Source organism: Pan paniscus, chromosome 7 (assembly GCF_029289425.2).
Source record: "Pan paniscus chromosome 7, NHGRI_mPanPan1-v2.0_pri, whole genome shotgun sequence".
Lineage (NCBI taxonomy): Eukaryota > Metazoa > Chordata > Mammalia > Primates > Hominidae > Pan > Pan paniscus.
Genome location: NC_073256.2, coordinates 17,841,515 through 17,869,231, shown reverse-complemented (window position 1 = coordinate 17,869,231; position 27,717 = coordinate 17,841,515). Strand labels below are relative to the sequence as shown.

Sequence of the window (27,717 nt, the reverse complement as noted above, 5' to 3'; positions counted from 1 at the left end):
AGGCAGGCTTTGGCATCAGCTACTCTGAGATCTGACCCCTCACAGAGCCATTTACTAGTCATAAGAATGTGGGTGATTTGCATAATGTTCTAATGCCCACTTTTCTTACAAGTAATAAAAAAAATAGAATCTATCTTGTAGGGTGTTACCAAGATTAAATGAAGTAATGCAATTAGAAAAACTTTTCACAATGGCAGGGAATTTGTATTTGATCAATGATGTCAGATATTATACTGATAAAGGCAATAATGTTGAAACATAGAGATTTCGCTATAACTTTGTCATTTCTACCACCTGTGTATATGACTTTCTGAGTCATGGGGTCAGTGCTTTATTGTATATGCATCAGTGCTAGTTTGTGTAAGCTCAAGATGTCATATGATTGAGGAGACACTGTCAACCCCTGGCCAACTGTGGATTAAGCTTCACTTCTCCCAGTGTTTGCTCGAGTGCATCCTAAATTCCATTGACAGTGGCATAAGGGGATATCCAGGGTGCAGAGAAAACATTTGATAGTAAATGTCCCGAACATTATGATGAAAAGTAAAAATATTCTTTCATATTTAGTTAGGTTTTAGCTGACCTTCATTTAAAAACCTGAAGAATGCTTTCTTTTACATTAAATCTGAAGGAAAATTATTACTTCTCATGACAAAATAATAAATGTGACTATTTGCTGCGGGCCTAATAGGGTCCAGATGTTTTGCTTTGTAAACTGTACATCTGTCAAAGAACCCCTGCTGAGGAGGTATGGGTGATTTGTGTTTTGCAGGTGAGGAAGCAAAGGTTTGGATACTTTATATACATTGTCTGAGTCATGAACAAACAGACAAATACCAAACTCAGACTTTGCTATGTCTAAATCTATGTTCTTTCAAGCATCCTATTCTGTTTCTATAACAGATTATAAACATTAGTGTGAAATAACTATACAGATCTTTAGTTCCTACACATACATGTGCATATTTGATCATGGTTTCACACCATTGTTCACTTTGAGGTAACAAACATGAAGCTGAAATTGACAGACACTTCACAGCATATGCACATTTTCTTTGTGTTCTGAAAATATGTCTCGAAACCTAATGATGCTCAAATGGTGCTAAAATAATTTCTTAGACTTATTGCTTGAAAGAAAAGTTAACAAAGCGATCATAACCTTCAGTCTTTTCTTCTTGCTATAATTACATGATGTTCCGTTTTTCGATACATTGAAAATGGTGATGACATTTTACTTACAAAGTGTTTGCAATACTGATATGTTATGGTACGTGGCATAGAAATTTTTGAAACATATTTTATCCCCTGTTAAATATTACTTTAAAATGTGAATTTTTTGACGGGAATATCTTAGTCCGTTTTGTGTTACTATAACAGAATACCACAGACTGGGTAATTCATACGGAATATAAATGTATTTCTCACTGTCTGGAGGCTGGGAAGTCCAAGATCAAGGCTCCAGCAGGTTTGGCTGTCTGGGAAAGGCTGCGCCCTCCGGAGAGAGGAATGCCGTGTCATCACATGGCAGGAGGCAGGAGGACAAAATGGCACGACTCTGCTCCATAAAGCCCTTTTATAGGGACACCTAATCCCATTCACAAAGAAAGAGCTCTCATGACCTGATCACCTTTTAAATGCCCCACTTCTTAATACTATCTTATTGAAAACTGAATTTTGGAGGAGATGCATTCAAAGCATGAGGGGAGCTATCACCTGTATCAGATTTGAAATATCTGATTGTTTCCATAGAACAAGTTGATGGAGAATGTGAAGCATGAATTTAAGTCTCTGAAATCAAATTTGAAGTGCTTGTAAACCAACTTACAACAATCATGCCTGTGAGCAAGTCTAACTTCCTAGCCAAGAAAGTGGTCTGTTCTAATAGTAATTTTTTATTATTTAAAAGTTGTTAATAGACAGTGGCTCATGCCCATAATCCCAGCACTTTGTGAGACTGAGGTGGGTGGATCACTTGAGTTCAGGAATTCAAGACCAGCCTGGCCAACATGGTGAAACCCTGTCTGTACTAAAAATACAAAAATTAGCTAGGCACGGTGGTGCATGCCTGTAATCCCAGCTACTCAGGAGGCTGAGGCAGGAGAATCGCTTGAACTGGGGAGGTGGAGATTAGAGTGAGCTGAGATCACACCACTGCACTCCAGCCTGGGTGACAGAGTGAGACTCAGAAAAAAAAAAAAAGTTGTTAGTAATTTTTAGGACAGGCTCAATGTATAGTCTTAGCTATGTAATGTCACAATTTGAATAAGGCATAGAAAGAGCCGGAAAGTACTTTATTCCAGTTTGCGGTAAATGTTAGAAATAATTCATGGTCTTCACTTGCTGCCTGCCCTTCCTTCTCAGTTCCAGACCTAATACCCACTGCCTAATTGCAGTACCCACTGTGCCTCAGGATCCCACTGCTAAGATAAAACTCCTTTCTCCCCTGAATCTACTTGCCCTGAAGTGAATCCCGTTTGAGAAATTAGCATCTCAGTCTATCCAACTGCTTGAATGACTTCTCTCTCTTGCTTGCACATAAAGTCTTCCCTGTGACTCCCACACCCTGTTGGTCCCAGCTACCAGTGGGTCCAAGTCCGTCCACATCTTTCCCCTCCCCCAGTCCACTCTCCTCTCTCTCATGGGCTGCCCTACTGGGCTTCCTACGTCTGCCCCACTCAGGACCCTCTCTCCGTTCATCTCCTGATGGCAACCAGAGGGTTTTATCAGGTCACAAATGAGTTGGTGTCACTGCCCATCTTCAAACTCTGAAGGGTGTCCTGATGTGCCTCCTATAAGCTACATGCCTGTCACCTGGGCCCTGAGTCCTGTGTCCCCTCCTCTCCTCTCCAGCTTATCCCACAGCATTTTCCCTTCACAGCGGCTCACAAACAGCCCACTTGACAATCATTTCCCGAAAACTGTTAACTGAGAGGCTGTCCTGAGGATGTTGCTTAAAAAGCATGAGTTGTTGCAGAGAAAAGCAGAGAAAAAGTTGTGCAGGGAAGGGAGTGCAAGGATCACCTTATAAAGACAGAAGCCCTCGTGTTTTTGGTAAACGTTTATCCTGGTTTTTTAAGGGCACTTTTTTTTTTTTTTTTGATGTCTGGGGTGCCTGCTTCTTATGTTACTTTTAATATTTTTCCTTATTTTTTTTTTAGTCCTTAACAAGCCATTATTATTCATAGTCGTGCTAAAATACGCTTTGATGGGATGGGGAGACCTTCATTTGCACTTGCAGCATCTCCTATGGTCTCATCCAATAGTGAGGAGACACATGCGGGGAACAGAATTCTCACTTTAGCGCAGGGTTAGCGGGAAAAAAAATCACCAACACATCCTCCTTTCCCCAAACATTTCAACATCCAGCATCACACCTTCCTTTTAAAGAGAGGGCTGGCTGTTGAGCAAAGTGCATTCAGAGAAGCAGCAAGGGGTAGTAAACCCTTCAGAATGGAGGAGGAGGTGGGAGGTCCCTGCAGGGTAGTTGAGGCATTTGTGTGGATCCTGCTAGGACACTCAGCAGGGGAATTATATAGCAGGTGTTTGTAAACCGTGTGTGGGCAAAGGCTTAGCAGCCTCCCTAGGGCATTTAGGATAGTCTAAATCCTTGCTCCTCCGAGACCACGCAGCCTGTTAGAAAAGTAGAGTCTCAAATCTCCCCCTCCCGCAGATGTACTTCATCAGGATATGAGTGCCGTCAGCACAGCCTGGGGATAAGGAGCACAGTAACGTTTGAGAAGTTGTGGCACAAACATTCTTTCTAGAGGCCTGTGATTGATTGCACGGTAAATCGACAACTGTGTATTTTTTCCTGTCTTAGCACCTTATATGTTGCGATTAAACCATTTGTCAGCAATTAGCACCAAAAAGGATCATGTTTATTGAAAAATTAACTAGTGATTGTTTTCGTATATCAAGAAAGTTGGTAATGCAAATTGTAATGATTGCAAAATATTTGTATATGTTTACTGTCTACCCACAAATACAGGTCTAATATTCTGGTTTCATGGGCCTCAGAATGCACAGATCTGTTGAAGCAGCATTGATATTTATTTTTAAAGTACTAGTAATTTTAAGAAGACAATGCACATGGTAATTTAATACAGACAACTATAGAAAGTGCAGTTATATATAACTTTGTGAAGCAATATTTTTATTTAAATAAATATTTGCTAAATTACAAACAGTTGCACACAATAGCACTACCAATCAGATGAGAATAGGACTCACTGGTTGAAGCCAATTTTCTGCTCTAGAGTAGGCTTAAATAGGTGCAGAATAAGAAGAATATTTGGGGTAGACCGGAAGAACCCAGAGAAAACTAAGGCGAGAAAGTGAGAATAAGCTGACTGGGCGGCGTGGATACTTGGCGAGGGTCTGCTGGCCAGATGGTGGAAAGTTACGGAGAGTAGGGGAAGGTTTTGGTGAGGTTTGAAGACAAAACATGTCTTCATGTTTTTTTCATGTTGCAGGAAATAGGGAACCACTATAAATTTTTAAACTGAAAATGAAATTATGAAAACTTCAGTGAAGACTAATCTGATAGATTTAAAATTGAAAATACATAATCACAATAGTCCAGGCGTCTTTAGTAATGTGATGAGAAAGTCTACCCGAATTCAGCAGAATCGTTTTGAGGCCTCAGCCTTTTAATGACTATTAGACTTGGTGAAAATGATATAAAAAATGTTAGCATCTTTAACTTTATCTGTAAGAAAGTCGAATAATGTTTGTATCTAATAGGCTTGTAGTGAAAATTAAGTAAAAAAGCATGATGTGAAAACACTATGTAAACTATAAAATCATGTATAAAATAAGATAATAATTACACATATGTACTTATATATGTTTTCTCAGACATATAGCTGTAAGTGTGTATACATATATATACAAAAACACACACACATACCTGCAAATACACATATAGTTGATGATTCCCTTAAGTTAGTGTTTCCTAAGGTGTTTTAATGACCCTGATTTTGAATTTAATTATTTGATTATAATCTTACTAAATATATACAAACATAATGCTTTGCATACATCTTTGTATTTGCAAGTTAAATGCATATTTAACTTACACAATCAAGTTGAGGAAAATAACCATTAAGATGATGATGTTTTTATGAAATTCAATTGTTACTTGAAAAATTATATATGATACTCATAGGTATTTACCACGTGTGTGTGTGTTTGCGTGTAAAATGAGTCCATCTTTTCAACATTTCTTACCATATAAGCATTATATGGCTCATATTTGTGGAACTTTCTGTATAGTCACTTGTTCTTCTCTTGAAGCAAACCCATGATTTCTCCATTATCTGTCTCTGATATTTTTCTCTTTAGGCTGCAAAAAATTAACTGTTATTTCTTGGCCCAACAGGAACATAAACTCAAAAACAAATGGCAGGCACTAATATTGTATAGTACAACCTATGTAGATAGTAATCTAGAATATTCTTATATTACAATTTTGATTAACATTTATATGTGTACATATATTTATACTTACATATACATATATAATTTTAATAAAAAATTCTTAAATACTTTGAAAATACTTGAAAATCCTAACATTCATATGTGTACAAATATTTAAAGTTATATATACATATACATATAAATACGTATCTTTAATAAAAAATTCTTACATTGGAAATACTTAAAAATCCTCCAAAATCCTCAGGCTGGCCAGGCACAGTGGCTCATGCTTGTAATCCCAGCACTTTGGGAGGCTGAGGCAGGAGGATGGCTTGAGCCCAGGAGTTCAAGACCATTCTGGGTAACATAGTGGGACTCAGTCTCTCCAAAAAAATACAAAAAATAGCCAGGCGTGGTGGCCTGGGCCTGTAGTCCCCAGCTACTGGGGATGCTGAGGTGAGAGGATGGGCTGAGTTCAGGAGATTGAGGCTGCAGTGAACCCAGACTGTGCCACTGCACTGCAGCCTGAGTGACAGCGAGACCTTGTCTCAAAAAGAAAAACAGAAAAAAACAGAGAAACGTTTTAAGCGTGCAGAAACAAAGATAACCGCTGTTTGAAGGATCTTAGATATGCAAAGAAGAAATCCCATGTGGGGTTTGTGGTATTAAAGGTTCATACAACACTGGACGTCTCTTCTACTTACTTTTTTGAAATCAAACTGTTACACCTCTCATGAGATATGTAAGTGAAGTAAGCCATCTTACTACCTACCAACTTAGTCTTTGCTCTCTTTAATAAGTAGATAACAGAGAGTTAATCCTTGCAACTAATATTTTTATTTGCAAATAAATAAGTAAAAATTTTATGTGTGTATGTGTAATACAAAACATAATCTGCATATAAATAATTATTAGATTTTCTGCATATAATAATTTGTCATTGATTGAATGCGTATGTCGTGTGGACAGAGGGCTCGCATTTTGTAAGGATGATTTCATTGGACCCTCCTGATTACCTTTTGACATAGGTCTTAATAACCTGAGCGTAACAAGACGACGTTCATTAAGTTACTTAGCTGAAGCCGCACTGCTATTGAGAGGTACAGCAAGAACTAACTCAGAAGTCTGAGTTTGAGGCCTGTACTCACAAACAAAATATAACTTTACAGGATCAATAAATGATTACTCGCCTAAGCTGCTGGGACATACAATAATACCTTAGTACAATTAAAGAAAAAACAACTGAGAAATTTTACTCTCTTTGGATATACCAAATGTAAGGAAATTCTCCAAACTGTGAAAGTTTCTTACATTGCCAATGCTAATTCGCATTTTTAAAAAATAGTGATCTATGGATGCCTGTCCTATAGCAATCATGCAAAATTTTGGGAATAAATGAGAGATGAATGAATACTAAACTTTAGCAGGAAACTGTCTTCATCCCATGAGCCTGATTTTAGTCCATAAGGATTATGCTGTGTCTTCATTAAATCAGAAGTGTTATAATTCTACTTTTGACCAATTGCCAACCGTTATTTTAAATCTACCAAATAGCCTTTTGTTAAGACACTTAAGGGGCTAAACACTGTGGTTCGAAACCATAAAAAGATTGCCGGTTGTTGATCAGGCAACATTAAATGGGTTGTCTTAAGACCTGGGCAGGCAGGGTTCACTGCTCAAATAAGCGTCCAGATGTAACAGAAGGGGCTATCAAGATTTTCTGCTTTGGTCTCCCGAGTATGAATTGTTTTGTGATGGGGCTTCATCTGTGTTTGTAGAATGTCATCTTTCCCATTTCACCCGACAGAAAAATGTCATTTCATTCCGTGCTCTGCCCGAATGAGAATTTTAAGGAAGCTGAACACTGCGCACATTCCAGCCAGCGAGTGGGAGAAAAATGAAGGCTTGCGATCATGAACACGTGATTATCAGAGTGAAATCTGAGAGAAAATGATGAGGAAGCTAGATATTGGAACATTGTGAGATACAGAAAAGAAAGGATGGGTCTCTGGCATTTACTGCATTCAGGAAATTAAGATGAATATTTTCCACATGCCAACAGTCTTCCCACAGATCTGTTGCTTCCACAGAGCCAAAGATGATTACTTATTATTTGAAATGCTTTGCCCCACATGATGCCTGTATGTCTGTGGTTTTTCGTTTTCCTTTTACTGCAAATGGATTATTGTAGTATGCCATACACACACGTACACACACACACGTACACACACATGTACACACGTGCACACATGTACACATGTACACACCTGTACATATGCATGTGCACACACATACACACACACACGCATGTGTTTTTTGTTTGTTTTTGAGACAGGGCCTTGCTCTGTCACCCAGTCTGGAGTGCACTGGCATAATTTCAGCTCACTGCAACCTCTGCCTCCTGGGCTTACGCAGTCCATCCACCTCAGCCTCCCGAGTAGCTGGGACAACAGGTGTGTGCCACCACGCCTGCCTAATTTTTGTATTTTTGGTAGAGACAGGGTTTCACCATGTTGCCCAGGCTAGTGTAGAACTCCTGGGCTCAAGCAATCCTCCTGCCTCAGCCTCCCAAAGTGCTGGGATTACAGGCATGAGCTACTGTGCCCGGCCCACATGTATTTTTGATGGTTGCAGTACCTGATCATCCATTTAAACATGAGACATTTTAGACCTTGAAATTTCCAGGAGTTTGGATTTTATTGGGGAATACATTTTCTTTTACTTCTCTGGCAATTTCCCATTGTATTTATTTAATATTTTGGTAAAGAAGAAAGAACCAATACAGCAAACCAAGGAACTCCAACAATACCGGAGATAACCTGTGCTTTTGCAGAAGAGAGAATAGTCTGGTTTGGGAGTCATAAGAATTGCTCTCTCGCCAGAGGTTACTAAGTCATTGTGTCACCTTAGGTTAGTCATTTTCTTTATATGTAGAATTATGTGTTTATATAAATTTCTTCATCCAGCCCTTCCCGCTCTATCTTGTTACACAGATATTCTCATTAGAATCTACATGGGAAAAATTTGAACTATCTGAATTTAAATCCATGGTGTGAACAATATCTTTAATACTGATTGAGTAAAAGAAGGCTCTTTATTTAGTTACCGTAGAACTTTTCTTTTATGAGTGCAGCTGAAGTGGGTATGTGATTATTGAAATGTCACCCTCTACCTGCTTGTTGGCTTCATGACTGTCACATGTAATCGTCTGAGAATTTTTTTCTTGTCTCATAGTAGATACATCTGGATCAGACATAGCAAATTTAAGAAGAAAGGGTTCACACAGAATTCTCCCCATATCTTGTTTTTTATAAAACCTCTTCTGCATGCATGCCTCTTTCTTGCATGGTCTTTCCCGTGAAAGCAGTCCACATCTCCACTAGATGCTGCCTTCTGCCCTGGGAATCTTCCCCGAGTGCCTCCTCTATCAGTTCCTTATGTCCTGTTTTCTTGTAACAGAACTTCCTGGGACTTTAGGGAAAATGAATTGGGGAAGGGGAGAGGAGCAATAAAAAGGGAAGGCTTTTCAGAGCTGAGGCGGCTGATTCTTAGGAATTTCGACACCAAAGAGTCTACACTGCAATAAGCATTGTGATGATAAAGATGCTGCTTCATCCCTTCTTCTTTCTTTCCAATATGAGATGAAGTTGAGTGTGTGACGTTGTGCTCCCGTGGCCACACCCTCTGATAAAATATGTCAGACTGCGGCTAAGCTGCATGAGAGTGGTCAGTCTTATCTTCCAGAAAAATAATTATGAAGAGCTTTTATTCTGACCCATTTTCCATTGTTCTTCATTTAACCTTTAACATCCTTAAGATTTTGAAAATGTGTATACTTATCTCACACCCTAGAAATAGAACTCATGCTGGGCATGGTGGCTCACGCCTGTAATCCCAGCACTTTGGGAGGCTAAGGTGGACGGATCACCTGAGTTTGGGAGTTGGCAACCAGCCTGGCCAACATAAATAGTCTCTACTAAAAATAGAGAATTAGCCAGCATGGTGGTGTGCACCTGTAATCTCAGCTGCTTGGGAAGCTGAGGCATGAGAATCACTTGATCACTTGAACCCAAGAGGTGGAGGCTGCAGTGAGCTGAGATCGAGTCATTGCACTCCAGCCTGGGAGACAGCACAAAACTCTGTCTCCAGAAGAAAAAAAAAAGAAAAAAAAAGAAATATAATTCACAATTTTAATGAAAAATGGAGTCAATAATAATGATTAATCAATCAATGGTTTTAATAACTGGAAAATAATTTCTGTAAGAATAAGCCTACATTTGTTTCATTTCTTTTCAGCTGTGTCCTGTGGAATCCCAGAATCCCCAGGAAACGGTTCATTTACCGGGAACGAGTTCACTTTGGACAGTAAAGTGGTCTATGAATGTCATGAGGGCTTTAAGCTTGAATCCAGCCAGCAAGCAACAGCCGTGTGTCAAGAAGATGGGCTGTGGAGTAACAAGGGGAAGCCGCCCACGTGTAAGCGTAAGTGTTCAGGGGCATCTGCCCATCTTTGTGGGTTTAGGTGGGAACTGAATGCTTTCGGGAGAAGTCCAGGTTCCCACGTTCAGAGGTCCTCTCCCACACCTTGTGAGGATTTGGTCTCTTTCATCGTAGCAATATTAAAACCAATGTATTTCATATAAAATATTTTTAGCCATTTAGAATGTGCTATGCACTCTTGAATGTTAGGTGAATCCTAAATATAGACAGTATAGGCACGATGTAATTTGCACATCACATCCTATTCTGTGCTGCCATTTTCAATCTGGAGGGATGAAATCTAGAGGAAATTGAGACATTAAGCCCTGCAATAACACTGTACTCAAGATGTTAAAACATAATTTAACACAATCTTTCCTATTTATCTTCCATCTAATTTTAAGTTCTTTGAAGTCAAAAGCAGTGCCTCATTTATTTGTGTATCACCTGCTCTGCATAACACATCGATGCTCAGTAAATAAAGCATTAATTTGATTTGTGAAGTGGGGTAAGTTTTCGAGAAAGCTATTTACAGTCTATAGTAATAATCTTAAAAGAGTAACAAATTGGAGTACTTTCTGAAACTCTAGTCTTATGGAATAATAGTCTGTAATGCAAAACCCACCAGAAGAAAAATTCCACTCACATACACACTAAATTTCTACAGCAAGGTTTTCATTGCAGGTATATTAAAACTAGTCTCAAATTGGAAATAATGTAACTTCCCAATTTTTCTAAGTTAAAAACTATATAACATTTCTATATAGACAATGAATTTTTATGGTTCTATAATCTTTTTCATTTAATATATCATGTATATCTTTACATGTCGGTACATATAGAATGATCTCCTTTAAAAAAAAACTTTATTTTAGGTTCAGGGATACATGTGCAAGTTTGTTATATAGGTGAATTACGTGTCACGGGGGTTTGGTGTGGAGATAGTTTCCTCAGCCAGCTAACAACCATAGTACCCAATAGATAGTCTTTGAATCCTCACCTTCCTCCCACCCTCCACCCTCCCATAGGCCCCAGTGCCTATTGCTGTCTTCTTTATGTCTGTGCGGACTCAATGTTTAGCTCCCACTTACAGGAGAGAAAATGTGGTATTTGGTTTTCTGTTCCTGCATTGGTTCACTTGGAATAATGACCTCCAGCTCCATCCATGTTGTAAAGGACATGATCTCACTATTTTTATGGCTGCATAGTATTCCATGATGTGTATGCATCACATTTTCTGTATCCAGTCTACCACTGATGGGCATTTGGGTTGATTCCATATCTTTGCTATTGTGAATAGTGCTGCAATGAACATACATGTTCATGTGTCTTTATGGTAGAACAATTTATATTCCTTTGGGTATATACCCAATAATGGGATTGCTGGGTTGAATGAGCATTCTATTTTAAGTTCTTTGAGAAATCACCACACTGCTTTCCACAATGGCTGAACTAATTTACACTCCCACCAGCAGCATGCAAGTGTTCCCTTTTCTCCACTGCCTCACCAGTATCTGCTATTTTTTTACTTTTTTACAATGATATTTTTGCTCCAGTGATACTAGCAGAAGGATTCACATAGTCTTCAATAATAAAATCAGATCATTGGCTTCTTTTTGTCTGCAGTATTTTGGTCATGTTAAAAATTTTAAACTAACTTATATCCATATACTTAGATATAAATAGACAAACAATTATGGAAGGCGGTTGAGTTCTTCCCAACAGCTTTTATTTTTCTTTATTTCATCATTTTTATTGCATTTCCTGAGAGTCAGACAATATTGAATCAACATTAGTATTTCTTGGTTATTTTCTATTTAAGAAGGTACTATTTTATTGCAATTGAGTAATAGTATGGGAGGCTAGAATAGCAAGATACATTGGTATGTTTTTTGAGTTCAGTCCTAAACAGAATTATTCTCTCAAAATAGGAACTTAACAGATGGCAATATGTATATGTTTGGGGTTGATTTTAATAAGCACGATGTCCCAGACATTTATGGACAATGTTTCTTTTGCACACAGCCTGGAGGTCATTCATAATGATGCCTCCATTTTTAAAGTCTGTATTTCCTGCCAAATATTTCAAATAGCTTATCTACAAAACTCATAAAAACCCTGAAAAACTGGGACACAAATGAGGTGAAAACTACTAATTTGCAGATTTGAAGTTTGAATTCTACTCCCTCTTGTTCTAAATCCTATACCCCTTTTATAATGCCAGTGGTTCTCTACTGGGTATGCACTGAAATACTCTAGAGAGATTTAAAGTAAATGTTAATGTCCAGTTTTGACCCTTAGGGATTCTGAGGCAACTGGTCTTGGGTGGAGACCAATCATCAGTTTTTTGTTTTTTTTTTTAAGTTCTCTAGGTGTTATGCATAAAATGTCAAGTATATGCCATGTTTTAAAGGAAAACCCACTTTAAATTTGTATGCTATCTGAGAAAGACTTGCTAAATGACAAGGTCACTTTATAAAATGTAATTTTTATTTTCAGAGCTTTCGTTTCTTTGTTTGACAGACGTTGTTCTTGAGAGTAGTTTTAGGTTCACAGCAAAATTGAATGGAAGACACAGAGATTTCCCATAAAACACACCGTCCTCAACATGTGCATACCTCCCCACTATCAACACCTCACACCAGAGTGGGGTGCATGTTACAATGGATGCACCTACATTGACATACCATCATCACCCAGAGCCCAGCGTTCACATGAGAGCTCGTTTTTGGTGTTGCACCGTCTGTGGGCTGGGACAAATGTGTAATGACAGGGATCCACCATGATAGTATCACACTTAAAGTCTCCTGTGCCCACCCATTCACGCCTAAAGTGACTTTTGTGCCCTTAAAGTCTCCTGTGCTCCACCCATTCACGCCTTCCTGCATCCAACCCCTGACAAACACTGACCTTGATCTTTTGTCTCCATAGTTTTACCTTTACTAGAATGTCGTATATTGGGAATCATCTGGCACCGAGCCTTTCAGATTGGCTTCTTTCACTTAGTAATAAGCGTTTAAGTTTCCTCCATGATTTTGCATGGCTCTAGCTCTCATTTCTTTTTAGTACTGAACAATATTCCATTGTCTGTATGGACCATGGCTTATTTACCCGTTTACCTACAGACAACATCTGGGTTGCTTCCAAGTTTTGCAATTATGAATAAAGCTGCTATAAACATCTGTGTGCAAGGTTTTTATACAGACATAAATTTTTAACATATTTGAGTAAATACCGAAGGTTGAGATTGATAGAGTGAATGGTAAGAGTATTTTTAGTTTTTTAAGAAACCATCAGACTATCTTCAAAGAAGACTGCAGGATTTTGCATTCCCACCAGCAATGAGCGAGAGTTCCTGTTGCCCCACGTTGTCGCCAGCATCTGGTGCTATCGGTGTCTGGATTTTGGCCATTCTCGTAGATGTGCAGTAGTATCTTATTATTGCTTTAATTAGCAATACTCTGATGATGCATGATGTGGAGCATCTTTTCATATGCTCAGTTGCCATCTGTTTGTCTTTTTTCATGAGGTGTCTGTTCAGGCCTTTTGCCCATTTTTAGCCAGGTTGTTAACTTCCTTTTTTTTTTTAAGAGTTCTTTATATAGTTTAGATACCAGTTCTTTATCCCATATGTCTTTTGCAAACCCTTTTTTCCTAGTCTGTGGCTGGTCTTTTCATTTTCTTAATAGTGTCTTCTGCAGAGCTGAGGACTTTAATTTTAATGAAGTTCAACATATCTGTTCTTTTTAAAATGCATCCTGCCTCTGTTTTTGTATCTACAAAGTCATTACCAAACCCAAGGGCACCACAATTTTCTCCTATGTTATCTTCTAGGAGTTTATATTTTTGAACTTTATATGTGGGTGTGTGATACATAATGGATTAATTTTTCTGAAGGGCAAAAGGTCTGTGTCTGGATTATTTTTTAGAATGTAGATATCCAGTTTTTCCAGCACCATTTATTGAAAAGATTATCTTTACTCTCTTGGGTTGTGTTTGCTCTTCTGCTCGAAGTTCATTGCCTAGATTTATGTGGGTTTATTTCTGGGCTCTGTATTCTGTTCCATTGACCCATTTGTCTACTTTTTTGCCAATAACATAATGTCTTCTTACATCCGTTATATTTGGCTACAACAGAATATGATGTATCGGACGCCTTTTTTCAAAATGTATTTAATATAATTTGGTAATTTGTAAAATTAATTAAAATAACATCTCCCAGTTTCCTACAAGATCGGTCTTGTTGGTCACGAATATTTATACTGACCTATTTGATTTTAGGTCAGTGTCCTGACTGACATGGGTACTTTCATTACCTTTAAAGCTAAATAGAAATTGTTTTACCTGAAAATAATTCAGCTCTTTGGGTATCACAGATACATCGTCTCAGTGAAATTTTATTTTAAGCAATGATGTGTTACCCTTAGATTTCTTTAAGGATTTCTCATACATGTGCCTGTTACTTCACAGATTGACAAAATGAACAAGAACCTTCAGTCTATCACTATCAAGTTGAGGTGTTTGTGAATACATCCAGAACAGAATGCCTTCACGGCATAAGCAGAAACTACTTTTTATGTCCATATGAGCCATATTTCTGTGTAAAGGCCACACATAGCTGGGTTGAGGAGTTAGACACACTCAAGTGTTTTCCTCTGCATTGCAAGCTGGTCTCTAGAATGTCCATGCAAGTAGTTTATATCTGCCAGAAAAGGCATTGGCATTACATAACCCTGAAATAAAGAGCCAACTATGTGAAAATTATGAGGAAAAGAAACACAATGTAGGTTTTAAGTCATTGGTTGGGGATAAAGGAAGGGAGAAGCAGAGAGTTTTGAAAAGACGGCAGCAAACAAAGTGCCCTGGATTCCGTCAGGGCAGCACGTGAGATGGTGAGTTCCATGGGCACAGCGAGGCAGAGACATTATTGGTACAGGCAGGAGCTGTGTACTCGCAGCCCCTCACTGAGCGTCCTGGAACGTGTGCTCTGAATGGGGCATCAGGCTTGTAACCACTGGTGTGAGACTGGTAAGTGATAGCTCCTGCCCTTAGAGCCTGAAGATATGCACAGGACATGAAACAGAAGGCCGGATGCAAACAGCAGCGGAAAAGAATAACAGATGTAGATGAAGGAACACGGGAATCGTCTGGGACCAGTTTCTACAGAAGAGATGGCTGGGACCAGAGCTTGGCCTGGCAAAATAGGAGGAAAATCAGAGCCACTCTTTTTTTTTTTTTTTTTTTTTTTTTTTTTTTTTTTTTTTTTTTGAGAGGGAGTCTTATACTGTTGCCTGGGCTGAAGTGCAGTGGTGTGATCTGGATCTTGGTCCACTGCAACCTCCGCCTCCTGGGTTCAAGTGATTCTCCTGCCTCAGTCTCCTGACTAGCTGGGATTACAGGCACCCGCCACCACACCCAGCTAATTTTTATATTTTTAGAAGAGACAGGGTTTCACCATGTTGGCCAGGCTGGTCTCAAACTCCTGACTTCAGGATTCACCTGCCTCAGCCTCCCACAGTGGCGGCGTCAGCCACTGCGCCCGGCCCAGAGCGGTTCTTTGAAGAGTCACTCTAGACATTTGTCTAAGCTACGTGATTCAATTAGAATAGCAATCCTAGGAAGAAGAGATTATGTTCCTTATCTTACTGGTTTAATACAAAGAAAATAACTGAGGTATCAAAGAATTTGCCATATGTGAGCACACAGATGTGGCTGGGCATCACAGAAACCTCTAGGGAAGTATTGGAAGTCTTCAGCTGCTGTGGGGAAGGCTGCCTGGAAATGATTTGATTAGACACCGGTGCTTTGGGCATCAGGAAAAGGCAGCAATTGTGTAACGCTGCCAAGGCCTGCCTGGGAGTACACTGTACCGTGGTGGAGGGAGAATTCAAGGCTCTGTCCATTCCAGCAGCCTGTACATAGAGATAGTTCAATATTCACCTGGTTTCATGATCCGTGGGGGCGAGGATCAGGAGACATGATTTGAGCGCACTGTTAGCTCTGAAATGTCCACGGAAGGGAATAAAAAGAAGAAGCAGAGTTGAAGAAGGTGGGCAGAAGCCTGGTTTGGAGCCTTAGGACATTCCCAGCTACACACTGTGGGGTGGAAGGAACCGGAGGAGGCATACAGGTATCTCCTGTAACCCTCAGCTCCTTTCTTGCTCTCACACTCATTCCCTCACCAAGCCCTGCCTCTGAAACACATGCATCCACGTGGCTTCACTTCCTCACCACCCAGGTCACCACCTGAGCTCCTGAAACCGCCGCTGCCTCACCTCCGCTTCCCTTGTGTCTCCAAACAACAGCCAGACGGACTTTGTGAGCATAGCAATCAAAAGAGGACACTCCTCTGCAGAAAAACTCCTGAGAGTTCCATGGAGGTAGAAGGAAATTCACAAACTTCTCTTTATTTTGAGCTCCCTTCTCCAAAAGTGAAAGTAAAAGTCAGGTATGATAAAGAGGCAGACTTGGAGCCCCACCCACATCACGTGTGAGTCCCTGTGTGTGTATGTAGGGCTACACACCATGTTGGTAATTACTAGCTTGAAACTAATCCTATACCCCCCTACTGTCTTCCACTCTTGGTTCCAATAGCTTTACACAAGTTAATTTACTTAATTACTATGAGGTATGTAATTTCATTATCACCATATTGTATAGAGGAAAACCAAAAGAAGGCATGAGTTGAGTAATTTGGTGCAGGTCATGGATACAGTAAGTAGCAAAGTCCAGAAAATCGGAGAAGAGAATCTTTCTTCCTAATTTCTAGGATATATTGCTTGTAGGAACTTACTAGCTCTCATGATTTTTAAATCTGATGCATTATAAAACTGAGAACACAAGCAGGAAACAGGTGCCACTTTAACATTGCGTGTGGTTTATTCTGACAAGTATTAAGTAGGTGATGGGGTCACCATTCGCTTGAGTATAGGTAATAGACCAGTGGCTTTAAGGACAAGGCCTAATTTTCTCTAAAATCTTCTGGAAAAATCAGGAATAAGGGGTCTCTTGCAGTTCACAGGTAAATGTATCAATCAGTAGAACTGTTTTGTGCCTATGTAAAATATATGACAGGGCTTAAGGTAGCTTCACTTATACCTATATTTTTTTTGTTTTAAAATACACATCTAGATGTACAATTGCTTTAAAGAAGTTACAATGACAAAAATTAACAAAATTGCTTCTCATTGTAAAGAAGTTATTGTAGGTTCCATTAAATGGTTGTTAAACAGCAAAAAGTCAATTTGCATCGTGAGTACTCTTTTGATACCAACTATGATATGTTCAGTAACATGAGGAAATAAATGTAACGTTTATAATAAAATGGAAATCCATGTTAACATTTTCTAAGCATCCTCTGAAGCTTTCAAGTAAGCATTTCCTCCCGTCGTTCTTTAAAGTTTGTAAAAAAGAGATTTGGCTGTTGTGTTAAAATTCCTTGGTATTCAAGGGCTGAAAACCCAATTTAATTTGTATTCGGGGGATTGTTTTTCTTCACTTAATTTAAATGGAAAAAATCTGGCAGAGTAAGCATAAAACTTTACCTCTTAGCCAGAAAAATTTGGTTACCATTAAATGTCAAAGTATGTATTTCCCCGGGGCTCATTCCTTTATATGATATGATGGTATGAAACAGTTTTTAAGTTTCTTTAACAATTGCAATAATATGTAGATCAGTACACTGAATCTCAAGAGGTAAATATTTCAGCTTTGATAAATAGTAAATGCAAATGGTAAATACAATTAGTTCGTTTCACCCTCAGGTTTTTAGTAAAATGAAGGTTATAATAAGGAATTATGCTTCCATTTGCCGCCTTCTTGCAGTGGTACAGATCTCCGAGGCAGATGTTTGAGGTCCCTTTTTTTTTTCATTTCAGTTATTTACTGAGACTGGATTTGGATCATCGAAGGCACGATTCATGCTAATGACATGATGAAATAAGTGAGGGCTATTGGTATTAATGGACTGGGTTTAACAGTTTGACAAAATGATGAATAGATGTGTATCATATACTGTGTATTTAGGAGAAAACAAAACCATTAAGCTAGCCTTCCAATGAAAAACTAAGTTGTTTATTTCTCTGGCATAAGTGAGCAAAGTCCCTACAGGATTAAAATGTCTTTTCTAGGACAAAGTAAAGAACAACGTATACACATCTTAAATGTGGTAGGTCACAAAAGTTAGAATGCAATCACCTTTTCATGCAACAAGAAAATAAATAAATAAATATTAAATGCTTTAGCCCAACATTTGGCATTGATTGACACATCAGTAGTGTCAGCTTCACATATGAAGGACAATACAGTCTGGTTATTTACAAATGCTCACTATGACATGGTATTTGGGCTGAAGATACTTAGAATATTATAAGTGTTTCCTTTTTGATTAAAAGAATATAACATAATCAACATCAAGCTGGTATCATAACTCATCTTTAGCTGTGGTACACCAGAGAAATAAACAGCTTTCAATGGAAGAGGATTTTAATGCTTTTTTTCCCCCTGAAGTAGACATTAAGCTGCTGTTGTAGAGTGTTTGCAGCTCTTTCCAATATGTAGAGACATTTTTATTTATGAATATTTATGCAAAAAAGGAATTCTGTCAAGATGACAGCTCTATATCACTTGAGAATGACATTATTTAATTAGAGAACAAATTGCATTTTTTTGGTAGTGCCTGTCCATACCTATTGTCACTGTTTGCCTTATAATCTGTTTTTTGAATTCACTTTGGGCTGACGGTTTTGTCCAAGGTGTTGGATGAAGAGCACTTTAAAATAAACTGGTATGTTGTTTTTCTGTTAATAATATGTTTAATCAATGTGTGATTTTTGCATGAAAAGAACCCCCTAAGTTCTAATCACAATACCTGGGTATTGTTTCTTTAGCTAAAACTACTACTAGTCAGTGAAGCGAAGCAGTCATTAACAATTTATTTATGTGGACTTACACTATGCTGGGCACCATGACGACTTTACATGATTAAATGCCATTTATATACATCATAAAAAAGGGAAAGCAAACCAGAGCAATACTAGCTTTATACTCGTATCTAGTGATAGGTTTATATCACCAGTTCCATCTAGTCATATCTAGTATTTATAGGTCATAGAAAGCTATCACTATAGTGACCTATGGTACTATAGAATCTGTGTATATCGCTATATGTATATCACTATATTTATATCACCATAGTGACCTAGTACTGTAGGTTTACATGTACTATATGCGCTATAGTACTATATGTACGTATAATCCCACAGTACTAGGTCATATCTAGTATTTATAGGTCATAGAAACCTATCGCTATAGTGACGTATGGTACTATATAATCTGTATATATCGCTATATGTATATCACTATATATACTATATATATATCACCATAGTGACCTTGTACTGTAGGTTTACATGTACTATATGCGCTATAGTACTATATGTACATATAATCCCACAGTACTAGGTCATATCTAGTATTTATAGGTCATAGAAACCTATTGCTATAGTGACGTATGGTACTATATAATCTGTATATATCGCTATATGTATATCACTATATATACTATATATATATCACCATAGTGACCTAGTACTGTAGGTTTACATGTACTATATGCACTATAGTACTATATGTGCGTATAATCCCACAGTACTAGGTCATATCTAGTATTTATAGGTCATAGAAACCTATCGCTATAGTGACGTATGGAACTATATAATCTGTATATATTGCTATATGTATATCACTATATATATATCACCATAGTGACCTAGTACTGTAGGTTTACACGTACTATATGCGCTATAGTACTGTATGTACATATAATCCTGCAGTACTAGGTCATATCTAGCACTAGGTTTATACGACCTATAAATAACTCAATGTAGAAAAACTAAGGTTATGTCTATGAGCACCAGGCACTGTTTTAATCATTTTACACGAGTTAAATCTCTGAGCTCTTATAACAAACCTATGAAGTACTGCTATCATGCCCAGAGTATTCATGGGAGCTTGAGTACCTTTCCCAAGGTTGCTCAGTTGGTCCGTGATGGAGTCAGCACTGAAGATGATCCTTTTATGCTCATCCACAGGGTTACCCATGTGGAACTAGCGTAAAGTCCCCGTCCCGCTTTCAGCTGTGCTTCAACAGGGGATTCCCATAAGCAGGTTTACAAAGTCCAACAAAGGTCCCATCCCCACCTAATCTAAATGCATCATCATCGTGTGCAGATGATAAATAAACATTTAGAAAATACCTATTAAGGTGATAAAAGGAAATGTCTCTGTGCTAGATAGGAGGTACATATCCACCTCTCTCTTCTGAGGCTGTTTGCTACCTGCTTGGAAGAAATAATTCAGGCCAAAAGGTCAGTTTGGTAACTTAGGTAACGAGATGCACGAGTCTCTGTGCTAGATAGGAGGGTGCATATCTACCTCTCTCTTCCAAGGCTTTTTGCTACATGCTTGGAAGAAATAGTTCAGGCCAAAAAGTCAGTTTGGTATCTTAGCTAACCAGACGCACAAGAGACCCCTGGAGAATTGTCCCCATCACCCTCCTGCCTGGGTGGCTTGGGAACAGAGTTGGCAGGTGCTGGAAACCATTGCGTGATGATGAGGGAGGCTTGGGTTCCCAGTGGCATGGGAGCCCGCACAAAGTTGTTAAGGCTTCTGTGCCTTCCAGAGCTGATGTTTCACAGAGATGAAGGGTGGACAATAATCACTAACATATTCTGAAACCAAGAGGACCGTGATGTCAAAAGACATTTTAGAAATGAGCATAATGTTTGCGTGATTGTACTGTACTGCTTTAAAACACTTTACACCCACAGACTGTCGGCTAGATGGGGTTTACCACCATTTGATGGCTGCCAGAAAGAGGCTGGGACAGGCTGGCAAAAACGCTATGCTGTGTTGACTATGAAGTTCATCGGTTTATAAAATAGCAGTGGATTGGCATCCTCATCTTTCATTTAACAGTTCTAAACGTATACTTGAGTAAAGATGGGAATATTAGCACACATTTCTATCTATGTATGAGTTTTTAAAATTCACATCTCTACAGAAAGATGTGGTGCTATTTTCTTTGAAATGCTACAAGCATGTAACAACCAAAAATATTTCTACACAGCCAACACTTACATTGACATTTCAAAAGAAAAAGAAATAACCTGATGCTATGGATAATATTACGCCTAGAAAAAATTTAAATGTTGCTAGAAAAAGGTTTTCAAGGTGTGTATATTCATGTTAGCGCCTTTTCAAGCATATTTATGATATTACCTGGGATTCTTTATGTTTGGGATCAGAGAACAAGTAATACATATAAAATAGAAGAATTTGCTTGTTCTATATTAATATAATGCTGTAAAGAAAACAAGAAAAAATGCATTTTAAGGGATATATTTTTGCTCTATAGTACATATCTATTTAACTGTTAAAATAATATTTGAGAATTTTCTAAATTATTTGCTTTAACCCTGTAAAATTTCCTTTTTATTAAGTCCAAAAATGTTGAATGACATCAATTTCATGTAATTCAAAATTGTCAGGAGCTCTCTAATATTTTTAAGTTCTGCTCAGCCATTTTCATGTTGGTTAAGAAAATTATTATTTCTTGTACAGAAATATTGATAATTTATTTACCGATATGAAGAAAAATGCTTTGCAATATTAGGCAGAGAAAAGGAAACAGAAATATGACACTGGAACTTCTGTAGAAACATTCAACACATTTTAAAATGTTCATGATGCTGCAAACCATTTCCATTAAATGTTTTATATGAAAATATTACTCAGAAATATTCTAACAGATTATTTTCGACAAAACATTCAAATCATCTATTAATTTATAATCTTATTATTATTATTTTGAGCTGGAGTCTCACTCTGCCACCCAGGCTGGAGTGCAGTGGCACGATCTCAACTCACTCTAACCTCTGTCTCTCGGGTTCAAGCGATTCTTTTGCCTCAGCCTCCCGAGTGGCTGGGATTATAGGCACACGCCACCATGCCCAGCTAATTTTTGTATTTTTAGTAGAGACGGGGTTTCATCATGTTGGCCAGGCTGGTCCTGAACTCCTGACCTCGTGATCCGCCTGCCTCGGCCTCCCAAAGTGCTGGGATTACAGGCATGAGCCACCGTGTCCGGCCCAATTAGTTATCATTTTGTCTATACATATATATGTTCATATGTTTGTATATATAGATAGATAGATTTCAATTTGTAATCATTTTGTATATACATATATATGTTTATATGTTTATATAGATAGATAGATTTCAATTTGTAATCATTTTGTATATACATATATATTTATGTTATATATGTATATATATTTCAATGTGTTTATGCTATCTACACCTTGATTTTCCCTTTCACTCAATAAGAGTTAAAATCCATTTGAGAAACTAAAGCTTCTCCAAGCTATATATTACTTAATAGTAGCCAGGTGAAGTTAATATTTTTGATGGGAGTGTTTGGCTGCATTAACATTTTGGTGGCGATATTAGAAATGAGGAAATAAACAGAACATAAAGTTTGGATGTTCTTTCCTTATTTCAATCTTTCCATCTTCCCCAAATTCTAGAGCCTGACTTCTCACTCTCAAGTAGGAGGAGGAGAAGTAGAGGTGAGAGAGGGGAGAGCCTTCTGCACCAGTCCATAGGAGACTCCTTTTCACCCCTCAGTGGTCTAAGGACATCTCTGAGGTTGGAGTCACTTTCTGGATTCTCAGTGAAACCTGCTTGGAAACTCCCCTTCTTTTAAGAGAATTCCATGCTATGGCTATGTTTATTAAAGCCAGATTAATTTTTAGAAGAGGAACACGTTTGGTTTGATATTGGGGACGGCAAATCTAATATGAATGCTGATATTTGGCAAAGCATGTGTCAGTGTTAAACGACCTTAATTTTTAAAGGCAATCTCCTTAAATTAACTCTAATCTCTGGGTTTTAAGGCCGTGCTGTAACTCATGTTGCTATAGACAGGAAAATATTTTGAAAGACCTTAAGCCTGTGAAATGCCTTTCTGAATCCACATTTCTCAAAGGTTCTAAAATGCACACGAGGTCATTTAGGGCTTATAATCTCAAGAAGTGGAAAATGCCTCCTCAGGTTAGTACAGGTGGTGGAATTTTATTGTCATAATGTATGAGGAAGAAAATAAGGAGGAAAGGAAGGAAGGAAAGAAGGAAGGAACGAAGGAGGGAGGAAGGGAAAGAAGGAAGAATTGAAAGAAGGAAGGAGGAAAGGAAGGAATGGAAGGAAGGAGGAAAGGAAGGAGGAAAGGAAGAAAGGAGGGAGGGAAGGAAGGGAGGGAGGGAGAGAAGGAAGGAAGGGAAGGGAAGGGGGAAGGAAGGAAGGAAGAAAGGAAAGGAAAGGAGGAAGGAAGGAAGGCAGAAAGGAAGAAAGAAAGGAAAAATAGGAAGGGAGGGAGAGAGGAAGGAAGGAAGGCAGAAAGGAAGAAAGAAAGGAAAAAAGGAAGGGAGGGAGAGAGGAAGGAAGGAAGGAGGGAAGGAAGGAAGGAAGGAAAGGAAAGGAGGAAGGAAGGAAGGCAGAAAGGAAGAAAGAAAGGAAAAAAGGAAGGGAGGGAGAGAGGAAGGAAGGAAGGAGGGAAGGAAGGGAGGAAAAAAGGAAGGGAGAGAGAGGAAGGAAGGAAGGAAAAAAAGGAAGGAAGGAAGGGTCAAGAAATGGTTTCAGGCACTGGAGTCAGATTTTGCGGGCTGGGAAAGCTAGAAGTTGAAAATTCAGGACCCTTCACTCTGCAGGAATCAAGGAATATACCTTCTTATAATTCAGCTTCCTGTGTCTGCCTCGCTCACACGGTGTTTACAGCAATGGCCAACCACCCACTTTCTCTAAGTACCCTTTGCTCCCACTCTGCTGCCTGGGTTACTTTCTCTCTAGATCTCTTCTGCGAACATCCAAAGTACTCAAGAGTTGACCTAGTCAGCTTGTCGCCATCTATTCTTGTAGAATTTCTTATCAGTTTACCTACTCTATATAGTCACCAGCTAAGATGCCAGCTGCTGGCTTTTATGGCTTGTCTCCATGATGAAGTTTAAGCCTCTATGTGGCTCCGGCTGGGTTCTCATGGCACTAACTGTGCCAAATCCATAATAGCATTAAGGTTTAAGGTCGTCTTCATCATAATCAACAAATTACGCTTGAGTATGTGGATATATTCTTATTTAAAATATTGTAAGAAAAAATTTATAATTAGGGCAATTAGGAAAGAATACTTAAGCGAATTTTTTTTTCCAGCAAAGAGCTCTAAGGATATTCTTAATTTGAGGAATTGTCTAACACCCAGTTCAGCGTTATATGCAGTGCATGGTAAAACCATGGCCTCAAAAAGCAGGCAACATGTGAAACCTTATAACATGCAAATAAAAACAAAACAAATAACCACAAGAAAAACTTTAAGGAATGTTTTAGAAGTAAATAAGGAAACAATCTTTTCAAAGAGAGCCACCAGTAATATAAATGCTGTGTATTGCTTTTACAATTAAGCCCAACAAGTCAAAGAATGGAACACTAAGACTTTTGACTTTAAATCTATGCTTGGATCAGTCATACTATTTTTCAAAATCCTTCCCGGGGGTTGGATTAGACTCATTTTATGTAATTAAGATATCAGGCATTTCATGAAATTTAAAAAGTAGCTTTGATATTGAACTTAGGTAATAAAGTTGCAAAACTTCAAAGGCCTATTTGCTGGTATCACTAACTGGATGAGGTGAATTCAGTGTTGGTCTTGTCTCGCTGAGATCAGATTCCATGGCTGGTTTGCCTTTAGGCTACCGATAGCGTTGGAACACTATTTATTTAACATGGCTATAGTTAGTTATTTAAATATTCCAGGATCTAAGTCTGCTCAAATATATTTATTTTAAAATAACCATAGTATAAAAAATAAGAAAGCCGGGCCAGAGAAATATAGATGCCCGATTTTCTGAAGGTTTTAGAAGCTTCACAAATGGAAAAAACAGTAGTGGCAGGAATAAGGAAAAGTCTGGTGATTCGAAACCCTAAGAATATGACGGTGTTATGAAGGTCTAGATTCAGGTGGAAATCTTGGGGAAGAGGCAGCTAGAACTTAATGCCTTGAGACCTTTTTGTCTAATGTTTCTAAAAAGCTAGTCACTCTCAGGTGAGCCCGTAAATTACTTCCTAGAAGTTAACTTTAAAACTCTATTAATTGGTCTCTACTCTTATTCTAAATAACTCATTTAGGAATCATTTCGTTAAGCTGTAAGGGTAAAGCAAAAATCCAAAAACAACTTTTGTCCTTACGAATCCCATATCCTCTTACCATCCGGCCCAGCAGTCCTACTACGGGGCATCTACCCAAAGGAAGAGAAGTCACTCTGTGGAAAAGACACATGCACACCCATGTTTATAGCAGCACAATTTGCAATAGCAAAGACATGAAACCCACACAGTGTCCATCAACCAATGAGTGGATAAAGAAAGTGGGGTATAGGGAGGCCGAGGTGGGCGGATCACGAGGTCAGAAGATCCAGACCATCCTGGCTAACACTGTGAAACCCCGTCTCTACTAAAAATACAAAAAATTAGCCGGCTGTGGTGGCAGGCGCCTGTAGTCCCAACTACTTGGGAGGCTGAGGCAGGAGAATGGCATGAACCCGGGAGGCGGAGCTTACAGTGAGCCGAGATTGCGCCACTGCACTCCAGCCTGGGCGACAGAGCCAGACTCTGTCTCAAAAAAAAAAAAAAAAGATAAAAAGAAAGAAAGTGTGGTATATATGCACTATGAAATACTGCTCAGCCATAAAAAGGAATGAAATAATGTCTTGTGCAGGGACTTGGATGGAGCTGGAGGCCATTATTCTAAGTGAAGTAACTCAGGAATGGAAAACCAAATATCGTTATGTTCTCACTTTTAAGTGGGAGCCCATCTATAAGGATGCAAATGCATAAGAATGATACAGTGGACTCTGGGGACTCAAGGGGATGATAGGAAGATGAGTGAGGGATAAAAGACTACATATTGGATACAGTGCACACTGCTTGGATGACAGGTGCACTGAAATCCCAGAAATCACCCCTAAATAACTTATCCATGTAACCAAAAACGCTTGTACCCCAAAAAGCTATTGAAATAATTTTCTAAAAGCCAAAAAGAAAAGAATCCCATGTTCTTGATTTTGTCTTGGTGGATGGGTTTTTTAAGAGAGGATCGTTGAATTTGGATGGTATGAAACACATTTAAAAGGTCTTAGTATCCTAGTTTTCCCCAAAAACTTTATATTTATTTTTTACCCAAACCAAAGTTGTCTTGTTATTTAGGCTTCTAAGGTACTGGAACTAACACCAGTTTTTCTCTCGCGTGTCCAGTAAGCACAGGTTTTTAGTGCTAGACTGCACACTTTGCTTTAGTTGTGTGTATGAGGAACAGTTATGAGGCTGATTAAATCAGTTTACTCCAATGACATCCAATCATAATTTTATAAATCTCATTAAATGTGCTTCAACTACAGTTGGTTATAAGAAGCACTTACCCACATTGAGTACGATAGGGGAAACTTCTCTGTTAAGAAACAAAACAAAGCAAAACAAAACAATTGCATCCAGAATCTAGGGGCTGATTAGAATATCACAGAAGATTTATGATAAGTTTCTGAAATTTTTGAGAGAGAAGGGCAAAGGGCTTTATTTATGGTAATCTCACTTCCCTTGTCTAAATATCTTAAAGCAATGTTTATTCTTCTATCCTGTCACTGGCTGAATGAGTCTATAATAAATCAGAATTACTCATGGCCAAATTAAAAGCTGATATTTCTTAAGTGAAATGCAAAGTATTTTGTGTTGTTGCTGAAACACTCACAAGTCAGGGAAATGTGTCTTTTATGCACAGGACTATTTATTGTTTATACTTTCAAGTGATCTGGATTTGGGAAGCATAATTTAAGGTTTTTAGAACAAAAATGTGTCAACCATATGAACATAGTCAATGGTATTAACCATGTCAAATATTTTGAAATCATCTCCAGTAAATGTTCTCCTGAATTTGTGAAAATTGAAGAAAATTATTCCTTTATAGTTGTTTTCTTTAAGGTAATAGAAGGTAGCCTATATTTCCTTAAAAATAAAAAAGAAGGAATATAAGGTAAACTGGCAAGTTGAACAATGTCTGTCATGCCAGCTAAACCCTTATGTTTTTGAAAACATATTTAATTTTACAAAACTTGACCTGGCAATTTATTCACTTGTAATTGTTAAAAATATTGATTTATAAAGTTTATATTAGCAAAACACTTTCTTTTGCTACATTTTTCCAGGTTGACCAAAATTTTAAAACATTCCAGGAGTTTGTTATTCATTTGATATCTGTATGCTAGTGTGTTTGGAGCTCTTGTTCATTCAATTCTTGAAACTATGCTTGGAGTTACTCATTTTAGTCATTTGTAGAATAAATCAAATTTTCCCGTATTGTTTCTAGTGTTCAGAGAAAGTGACAAGTCAGAAACACAACATGATGTGAGACCCACAGATGGAAATTCTGGCTTAGTTGGGGTGAGCCTGGGCTTCCTTGCTCCTCTGTAACTTGCAAATAAATACAAATAATAGTGATACCCTCCTGTTCTGTCTCAGTGTCGTTGTGAGTGAGGATCCGCTTACAGTAAAATTACATATACAATTACATACACAATGTGAAAAGAGCTTTTTAAACAGATGCGCGTCTCTGGGAGCAGCCGCGCTCTGCAGTATCTGCCTATGATGGTGGGGGACTGGGGAGTGTTGGCAGGTACAGGGAACAGCCCTGTATCTTAGGAGAGATCTAGCTAAGATATTTTT

At 38.3% G+C, this 27,717-nt stretch overlaps 1 protein-coding gene across 2 annotated transcripts in view; it reads left to right on the top strand.

The window, feature by feature from the left end:
• Window positions 1-27,717, top strand: part of CSMD1 (CUB and Sushi multiple domains 1) — a 2,070,470-nt gene that overhangs the window by 1,934,585 nt on the left and 108,168 nt on the right. For both annotated transcript variants that reach the window (XM_034966977.3, XM_034966976.3), the window contains exon 50: window positions 9,715-9,900. In XM_034966977.3, coding sequence (XP_034822868.1) covers window positions 9,715-9,900 — 186 coding nt within the window. The remainder of the gene's footprint in view (window positions 1-9,714; window positions 9,901-27,717) is intronic.